Source organism: Lasioglossum baleicum, unplaced genomic scaffold (assembly GCF_051020765.1).
Source record: "Lasioglossum baleicum unplaced genomic scaffold, iyLasBale1 scaffold0142, whole genome shotgun sequence".
Lineage (NCBI taxonomy): Eukaryota > Metazoa > Arthropoda > Insecta > Hymenoptera > Halictidae > Lasioglossum > Lasioglossum baleicum.
The window spans coordinates 92443-103007 of NW_027469202.1; the positions used below are offsets into that span (position 1 = coordinate 92443).

Sequence of the window (10565 nt, forward strand, 5' to 3'; positions counted from 1 at the left end):
AGGTTTACTCTTAATGTAACTGTAAAGAAAATTACGGCGAGGGGGGAAGAACGTAACATTCAATTTGTACATATAGTTTCCATCTCTCTTGCGATCAATGCAGACAATTTTTATTTTGCACAAAGATCCGCAGTCTAGGAAAAATAATATAGATATAATAGAAATAAATAAAATTTAATATTTTTTTATATCGGGTTTATTATTTCGTTTTCATTCAGAATCGGTATTTGGAATTGTCGGTAAAAAGGAAGACTGCTACATATTTGTACAATATGTAGAAATTCATTTCACCGACATTACCAACATTACTGACATAACCTCACCGACGGTGCTGCCCTGTATAACGGCATCCGCCGCTCCACGCAGACTCCACGAGCTGCCTTCCATTTGGACGGAAGAAGCTGCCCTCTAGATGCTGTGACGGCGGTGGACGGCGGACTTTGTTACATCTATGCGCATTTCTGGAAGCCCAGGTGGCATGAACTCCACACTCTTTCTAGATGTACTCCAACCGTTGCTCCGAGCAGCCAATAAGCGGCGTCTGGAACCGTACTGCCCTCCAAATTCACTCCACGCTCTGGACTGTCCCTGGCAGTTCCAAACTGTGCTATCAGGGCAGGTTTAGAGAAGTGTCTAATTGTATTAGTGTATTGTAATAGTGATAATTTATCCGACGAGTGTATATTTACAAAAGTAAGTACTTCCATTGCTGTTATTTGTTACCGTTAGTGTTTTTTGCTGATGCCCTTCCGCTATATTCGAAGTTTACTATGGGGTTGGCAAGAAAGTCAAAGAAAGTACTTTCGGTATTGTAAGGGGGTAGACTGCTTTTTCTAGGATTGCAAGGGTGCGGGATTGCAATTGATTGCAATCCTGGAAACGAGTCTACCGCCCTAATGTGTAAATAAGTGTGAAGTCAAAAAATGAACAAAAATTGGTCATATTTCCATTCCTTCATTCTATTTGCTATTTTTCTAAATATATTCTTTAATTAAATATATTTACGTCGTAATTACATATATGTTTAAATTAGTCTCTAAATTTTACCATACTTTTCAATTCTTAGAATATATACACACAAATGGAGATGCCTACAAATACATGGACCGTTGTCCAATTTTTGGCGGACGGAACGGTAGAAGCGGTGCCAAATAGTTGGCTGGAAGGCGACAAATGTTATTGGCCACCGGTACACAAATCAAAATTGAGCAACGCAATCCAACAATGTGAACTGCCTCAACCTTCGTGGGAGCACTTTTCTGTAAAGATCTTCAAAAACAGTACCTTTGGTAAGTTAAAGTAGTTACACACCATACATGTATAATTAAAATAATAATTATATAATGCTTCTAGACGGCTACACGAAGGCTAGAAGAAAAGCAAAGGAGGCCGAAGAGACCAATGACTTGTTTAATAAATACACTTAAAATAGCTGACGTTTATCTTTCATTTTCATTAAATTAACAGAATGTGATATGCTACATAACAATTTTTTATTTTAGGCAGCAGAAGTGCACAATACGGGGGGCACAACAGCTACAACTTTGCCAGGAAAGTCTAGGTATCATTATGACTGACGTGCTGGCATGGCGGTCTGCTATAGCTGATTGGGCCGGAAGGGCAAAAAACCGTTTGCAAATTATCGAACGGCCAGCCTTGTTATATGTAATTATCACCCTTATTTTAATATTATTATTATAATGATTATTCATGTACAAATTAATAAACAAAGATATTCTTATTCAAGGTGCAGCGGAGAAAGCCAAAGTGGACGGCAGCCGGAAGAAACATGAACAAAGCGAGTGTGACCAAGTGATTTTAATTTCAATATATCTGTGGTTATCAGGAAGAACGCCGCATGTCACATATACTTTCACTTTCGATCGCTAATACTTTGACATAGGAGGTTGGTTAAATTGCATTGTTGTCTGAGCCTTCCAAACGTGTTTCCATGACTTTTTTTCTGGTAAATATGTACAGTAGCAGACAAAAGTGTAAGACCGCTCTAAAGAAGACGATAACTTTTTTAATATTTTACTATACGATTTGAACTTTTTTGAGAAACTAGAGCAATTAGTTTATACTAAAGGACGCGAAAAGAAATTTTTTCAAAAATTGCAATTGATCGGAATTGTTGAAAAAATACTAAAAGTTGATTGTTTATTTAAACATATCCTGAAAATTTCGTCAAAATCGGTCGACGTTGCAATGAGCTACAAACGTTTAAAGATGGTAAAAATTGCAGATTTTCGGCAATAAATCGTGAAAATCTGCAATTTCTACCATCTTTAAACGTTTGTAGCTCATTGCAACGTCGACCGATTTTTACGAAATTTTCAGGATATGTTTGATTGACACAGATCTACACAAAACGTGTTTTTTAAATTTTCAATATAGGCCCACATAAAATAATTAAAAAATCAACTTTTAGTATTTTTTCAACAATTCCGATCAATTGCAATTTTTGAAAAAATTTCTTTTCACATCCTTTAGTAAACTAATTGCTCTAGCTTCCCAAAAAAGTTCAAATCGTATAGTACAATATTAAAAAAGTTATCGTCTTCTTTAGAGCGGTCTTAAACTTTTGTCCGCTACTGTAAATCCTATACTCTAAAGTCTAAAGCTCAATGAATGCATAAACTCGAATTTTTGAAATTCTGACATGCGGCGTTTTTCCTTACAACCACAGACATTATCAGTAATATTTTATTTTCACTTTTATATTTTATTTTAATTTTTATATTTTTTAATTTTAGTATACAGGGTGAGGCGCCAGAAACAGGCCCCCTGAATAAGCATTAATCAGATGTTAGTAGCTTTTTTGTAGATGGACGCGTAAAGGACATGTGAAGGTCAACTTAATTTTTTTAAATGGAATGAGGTATTTTTTAATACATCAATTATGCAGCTGGACATTCATTATAAAAAAGTACTAACCTATGTATGTCGAAAAATTAGTAGTTCAGGGGATATTTCAATTTAAATAACTCTAAAATACCATTACTGTCGTACTAAGACGTTAATGTTTACTTACTTATGTAACGTCTTAGTACGACAGTAATGGTATTTTAGATTTATTTAAATTGAAATATCTCCTGAACTATTAACTTTTCGACATACATAGGTCCAGCTGCATCATTGATGTATTAAAAAATACCTCATTCCATTTAAAAAAATTAAGTTGACCTTCACATGTCCTTTACGCGTCCACCTGTAAAAAAATAATACACTACATAATGTACCCCTTCAGACCATGCAACTTCTGTATACAAAACTTTTTCGTGCAACGCATACTTTGGAAGTTATTATAGGTGTGCAAGTTGCGTGGACCACCCTGTATACTGATTCTGATGTTTCAACTGTATATTTTATTCAATTTTTATATTTTAATTTAAGTGTATTAATTTTAATGTTTTAAGTGCGTGATATTGTATTTTAATTTTAATACTTTATTTCTAATATATTAATTCTAATGTTTTAAGTGCGTGATATTTTATTCTGAATGTAGTATTTTATTTTACGCATACTTTGGAAGTTATTTATTGGTGTGCAAGTTGCGTGGACCACCCTGTATACTGATTCTGATGTTTCAACTGTATATTTTATTTCAATTTTTATATTTTAATTTAAGTGTATTAATTTTAATGTTTTAAGTGCGTGATATTGTATTTTAATTTTAATACTTTATTTCTAATATATTAATTCTAATGTTTTAAGTGCGTGATATTTTATTCTGAATGTAGTATTTTATTTTACGCATACTTTGGAAGTTATTTATTGGTGTGCAAGTTGCGTGGACCACCCTGTATACTGATTCTGATGTTTCAACTGTATATTTTATTTCAATTTTTATATTTTAATTTAAGTGTATTAATTTTAATGTTTTAAGTGCGTGATATTGTATTTTAATTTTAATACTTTATTTCTAATATATTAATTCTAATGTTTTAAGTGCGTGATATTTTATTCTGAATGTAGTATTTTATTTTACGCATACTTTGGAAGTTATTTATTGGTGTGCAAGTTGCGTGGACCACCCTGTATACTGATTCTGATGTTTCAACTGTATATTTCATTTCAATTTTTATATTTTAATTTAAGTATATTAATTTTAATGTTTTAAGTGCGTGATATTGTATTTTAATTTTAATACTTTATTTCTAATATATATTAGAATTTAATATATTAATTTTAATGTTTTATATATATTATTTTATATATATTTTTATTTTATAGATAGTACATATATTATTATAATAAACTATTTGTTCGTTTACTTTAAACTATTATCGTAAATTGATTTTTCCCTCCCACTCCCTTTTCGCATAAATACGTCTCTCTAACAAGCTCAAGAGACTTCTGAAAGTCGCCTAAAAGATGCCCGACAGAGTCGTGGAACATGTCTCTACAATGCCTGAAACACGACTAACAGTCATTCTCAAGACCACTTTAAGACAGGCAACTTTGTAACAAACGACCTTCCGGAGCCCTTGTAGAGACTTTCCGGAGACATTCGCAGACATCTTTCAGACATTTGAATGTCTAGCGGCAGACATCTTTCTGCTATCTTTGAGCTGTATCTGTGCTGGTTGGGAATGCCAAAGGAGGAAGATAAATGGTTCGAAGAGAACTACATCTGTAGGCCTTTAGATTTTTTTTAGATGCAGCAGTGCATGTGCAATTTACAATTGCATCATTTCTTTAAATAGAAATGCATATTGTTTTTTACACAGATCGATTCTTCTGTTCATTCTACGTAAAAAATGATTAGGGTACACATGGCAAAAAATTATTAGATCTCGAGATATTTTCAAAAAATGTCTTTATTGAAGAAGATGCTCAAACGCTTCTCCATTACATTCTAAACATTTCTTATAACGTTTTTTTATTGTTTGCATAACTGTGTTTATACATCAATACGTTGGCCAGCCCGTTCACCTGATTTAAGTCCCCTTGACTTTTTTCTGTGGGGTTATTTGAAACATAGAATTTATTCAAACCCCATAGATTCTGTAGAGAATCTGAGAGAAAGAATCATACTGGAATGTGCAGCAATAACTGCAGATAATTTAAACGCAGTTATGCAAAAAATAAAAACCATTTATCTTTCTCCTTTGGCATTTTTTTGTAAATGCAATAATAACGGAATTATGACTTGTAACAATTGCGTGAATCACCCTGTATACTTAAAATTTAAAAAATACGTTTTATAGATTTGTGTCAATTAAACATATTCTGAAAATTTCAGGGTAACCCTAAAGTTATTCTTCTAAATTTTAGTAGAAAAATTGGTTTTCAATTTGGTTTAATTAATAATAACTGTGCCTAAAAATATGAAAAAAATTGGAGACAGTATTGATGACAGTAAGTATTTCATCATTAAATTAATTTCCAAGATGGTGGCTTTTAAACTTCGATATAAAATCTGTGTTTCTTCGAAATCTTCCGGCTTTTTTATTTTTTACAACTAGAGTTTGCAACAAAAGCTCGGGAAAAATTAAAATACTTCTATGAATATAATTTATATTATTAGAGATTTATATATTAGTTACATATTTTATATAAAATAATATGAATTGTATGTCATAATCCTGGCCAATGATGATGTAGGATCTGATCCAGGCTAAAGATGATGTAGGATCTGATCCAGGCTAAAGATGATGTAGGATCTGATCCAGGCTAAAGATGATGTAGGATCTGATCCAAGCTAAAGATGATGTAGGATCTTGTCCATGCTAAAGATGATGTAGGAGCTGATCCAGGCTAAGTACTAGACTAGGGGGCAGCACTATATGGGCACGGCCAAAACCCGGGCGTGAGCACTCTCATATACTCTCTGACCGTGTAGGGGCCGCTTTATAGATAAACAGACATTCGAATTCGAATCTCTTATATAGTTTTATATATCAGTGTCTTATTTTAAATATAAGTTAATTGCGTGTAAGTTACCAAATGATTCGTGTCATTTCATAACTATTTAACAAATCCTTCAAATTGATCAACATCGATTAAAATGCTTCGGCGAACACTATCCAATAAAATATCTTTTCCGAAGAATGTTTGGTTAGGATCTTACAATAAGTTCTCTAACAATATAACTAAAGACGACGATAGTGGATCACAAACAACCGAAGAATCTGTAAACAATGCCGAACCCGTGTACGATACAGAAGAAGTCACTAAACTACTGGAACAATCCGCAACATACACAAACACCGGTGATACCAATTGGGCAACGACACCGTATCCAAAGGATATCACAATTCCGACCGAAACGAAACGGCAGCAAATAGATCCAACAACTACCTCTGTTTTATTATTTCCTGGTCAAGGAACAATCAAAGTTGGCATGATCAAGAAATACATACATTATCCTGCTGCCAAAGAGCTTTTCGAAATAGCAAACGAGATTGTCGGTTACAATATATTAAACATTTGTTTAAACGGACCGCAGGACAAGTTAGACAGAACCGAGTTCAATCAAATCGCTACGGTGGTCACATCGCTGGCTGCATTGGAAAAAGTTCGCGAGGACAGACCTAGCGTATTCAACAATTGCGTAGCCGCAGCTGGTTACAGCGTAGGAGAAATAACTGCTTTGATTTTAGCTGGCGTTCTGTCATTCGAAGATGGAATTAGGTTGGTGCACGTCCGAGGCAAAGCTATGCAGCAAGCCTCAGGCTTAGTGCCGCAAGGGATGATGTCTATTACGATTACGCCGAGGTCAAAGGTTTCAGAAGCTTGTAGAGAGGCGGAGAAATGGGCAATGGACTCGGGTGTTGAGAAGCCTATGTGCCGGTAAACTATAATTATGAATACACTCCGGGACGAAAGGATAGCATACTTTGAAATTAATGTAACTTCTGTATATTAACACGTTCCGTGCCACATGTACCACCAGTGGTACACGTTAAACTTGATCTTGAAAAATCAAAGTAAATATTAGAAATTCAATTCTTTTTATATACATATTTTCAATGTGTCGCTCTTAATATACAGAGTAGTCCACCTAAATGCGACCACCTAAATATCTCCTCCAATTGTGGGGGTACAAAGAATATTTTGTGTACTATTTGAACGGTTTGAAGGAACCATTATATTGCAAACAATATTATTTCCGAAAGTCTATTGGACCTTATACGAAGGTCTATCGGAAATAATATTGTTTGCAATATAATGGTTCCTTCAAACCGTTCAAATAGTACACAAAATATTCTTTGTACCCCCACAATTGGAGGAGATATTTAGGTGGCCGTATTTAAGTGGACCACCCTGTATATGAATGAAATGAAACGAAGCTTCATTAACTTATCTATGTTTGTTTAAAGAAGTAGAATTATTAACGAAACATGGAGAGAATTAATCGATAAAGACCAATGCCTAATATTTTGTACGATCTCCTTTACATCTAATGACTTTAATTGTTCAGTGTGGTAAAGATTTATACAGTTTTTTAATACTGTTTCGGCTAATATTTCCCCATTTGTCCAAAATGCACTGTTTTGAAATCGTTAATATTTTGGAATTGTCTGCCATTTTGGTACACGGCTCTGGCAAGATGTCTCCAACAATTTTCAATAATGTTGAGGTCGGAAATCTTGCTGGTCACTCGAAAACACGAATAATTTTTGAAGAAAAGTTCTTTATGGCTTTTACTGCATGGACTGTGACATTATCTTGTTATAAAACATATTTATTTACAGCAATTCTAACAGCGTATGTGTTTAGTTGTTCATTTATAATTTCAATATACCGTTCACTATTCATTTGTCCTTTTATAAATATGATTTCTGTTTTACCACAGTATCCAACATCGGCCCAAATTATCACACAGCCGCCTCCTATTTGGCGATGGCTTAAAAATTGCTGTTCTACACTCAAATCATGATAGTAATAACTTGGGCCGTCTGGACCATCCAAATAAAATCTTTTTTCGTTAGTAAACTCTCTTCGCCACTTTGATCTGATATTCATATGCTTTTCTGCAAATTGTAAGCGGAACACTTTATGCTCTTTCTTTAACCAAGGTTCCTTCTGCAATTTTCTTTGCACTAAATACTTGCATTTTTGTAAAACACAACATACATTCTATACGTTAGTGTTTACGGTAACACTTTCTGCGATTTGTCTCGCTGTCATCCTCAAATTTGATACTGTTCTCAATATTGTACGTTTTTCACGGGCAGATGAACTTTGTGGGCACCCAACACTCTTCTTTTTCCCATAATTTTCAGGATTTTTTAAATTTTACAATTGTACAATTTTATAATTTTACAACTGTACAATACATTAATGTATAATTTTACAACTTTACAAGTATAGAATTTTAAATATGTATTTACAATTTTAGAACTTTACAATTTCGACTGTGTAACTAGTGCAAAAACCACGCTGAAATTATATTGCAATTATTTTAATTCACAATTTTACAAAATTACAACTTTAGAATTTTAGGATTGTACAAGTGTGCAATTTTACAATCTCACAATTGTACAATTTTACAACTTCACAACCGTACTATAAGAACAAAACCGTATTATAAGATTGTAAAATTGTACAATTGTAAAGTTGTAAAATTCTAAAGTTGTAAAATTGTAAAATTTTAAAACTAATATTGTAAATTTGTTAAATTCTAAATTTGTAAAGTTGTCAAATTCTAAAGTTGTAAAGTTGCAAAGTTCTAAAGATGTAAAATTATGAAATAGTAAAATTATAAAATCGTAAAACTGTACAACTGTAAAGTTCTAAAGATGTAAAATTATGAAATTGTACAATTCTAAATTTGTAAAATTGTACAATTGTAGAGTTGTAAAGTTGTAGGGTGTTAAAATTATAAAATTATAAAATCTAAAGACGTAAAATTGTAAAATCGTCAAATTGTACAATTGTAAAGTTCTAAAGATGTAAAATTATAAAATCGTAAAATTGTACAATTGTAAATTTGTGAAATTGTAAAATTGTAAAATTCTAGAGTTGTAAAATTGTGAAATTGTAAAGTTCTAAAATTGTAAATACATATTTAAAATTCTATACTTGTAAAGTTGTAAAATTATACATTAATGTATTGTACAGTTGTAAAATTATAAAATTGTACAATTGTAAATACAAACAAATTCATAATTATTTACTATCCGACTTCTATTTACAACTTTTGATATTTGTGTGATTCAATATTGTTCTTCCTTTAACTTCAATATTGTTCTATTTCGCAATCACTTTGTTTCTTTTCACGGCCCATTCTTAACACTTTAATATGTTCTTTTATTAAATAAGCACGAAATAAGCTAGCACCCACTTTATCAATTACGTTTTGCAATGAATTTTTGCTCTTCGATCATTTCTAAACAAATGAGAAGCGTAAATCTGCTGCTTGTGCTACCATTTTGTCCCGCTTGCGGACCACGATATTTAGGATAAATATTGTCGGTAATATTCAGTACATTATACATACAGGCATGTCCGAATGTGTTAACATACTGAAATATTCATTTTCTTCAGTTTATTCTAGCAAATGAGAAAAAATAGAGTATGTGCAATCTTTTTGTCCTGAAGTGTAGACTGCGGATCTTCATGCAAAATAAAAATATGTTGCAACGACTGTGGGCAGCAGTAATTAAATAAAAATTCACCTCACCCTTTAATCGATTGTTTACATTCAAAACATTATTACAATATTCTTAGATTTCTCTAATCTTTCACTGTTTCATATTTCACCCAGTCAATTTCTTCAGAAATGCATAAAAATCCGCCGTCTACTTATGAAATCTAAACAGCGACTGCTGACTAAATGCACAAAACAAATAATATAATTAATTTGTTTCAGAGTTGCGATCTACCTATGTACAGAGAAGAAAATAATAGCAGGGAATAACGAAGCGCTAGAATATATCGAGAAGAACAAGAAGCAATTCGGTTTGGCTAACGTAACTAGATTGCCTGTGTCAGGAGCGTTTCATACACCTCTGATGGAGCCTAGCTTGAAGCATGTTTCTAGGATAATAAGTTCGCTCACGTTAGACGAGCCTAGGTGCAAAATATATTCGAATTACAAAGCAGAACCCTATAAAAGCACAAGCTGTGTGAAAAAATACATATGTAAGCAGATTGTTTCACCCGTTAAGTGGGAACAATGTATACAACGTATTTACAATAGGCCGCAAGAAATGCAATTTCCAACAACTTATGATATTGGGTCGGAAGGAAGAATGAGAACTATTTTGAAATTCATTAATGCCAAAGCGTCGCGAGCGTGTACTGTAATTTGATGGAACGTTGTGTTGTTAGAAACTGTATATAATACAATCTTTTCTAATCTCTTTTATTTGCAGTTTTTCTTCATCGTTAGCTCTTCCTTAAACGAATGGGAATAAGCAGTGACCTTCGAATGAGTCATTCTTTAACAAGCATAACTTAAGCTAGCGGCCTGATTCGTCTAATGAACTTATAACACGGTTTAATGAATTGTGCTCTACTTCTTCTGTTCTGCGGAACGAAAATTATAAATTATAAATTTATTTATTTATTTATTATACACAGGTAAAACCCAATATGCATACATAAAATTA

General features: G+C 32.8%; 1 protein-coding gene and 1 long non-coding RNA gene across 2 annotated transcripts; both read left to right on the forward strand.

Annotated features, from left to right (window-relative positions):
- Positions 1-539: 539 nt before the first annotated feature.
- LOC143220037 (uncharacterized) lies at positions 540-4435 on the forward strand. The gene is made up of 4 exons (XR_013011547.1): positions 540-693; positions 1067-1289; positions 1354-1665; positions 1748-4435. It is a non-coding gene; the product is annotated as an uncharacterized LOC143220037 (long non-coding RNA).
- Positions 4436-5835: 1400 nt separating this feature from the next.
- Positions 5836-10316, forward strand: Beg (malonyl-CoA-acyl carrier protein transacylase beg). The gene is made up of 2 exons (XM_076445789.1): positions 5836-6798; positions 9824-10316. Exons 1-2 carry the CDS (start codon positions 6014-6016, stop codon positions 10263-10265), a joined length of 1227 nt encoding a protein of 408 aa, XP_076301904.1. The 5' UTR covers positions 5836-6013; the 3' UTR covers positions 10266-10316.
- The last annotated feature ends 249 nt before the right edge of the window (positions 10317-10565 follow it).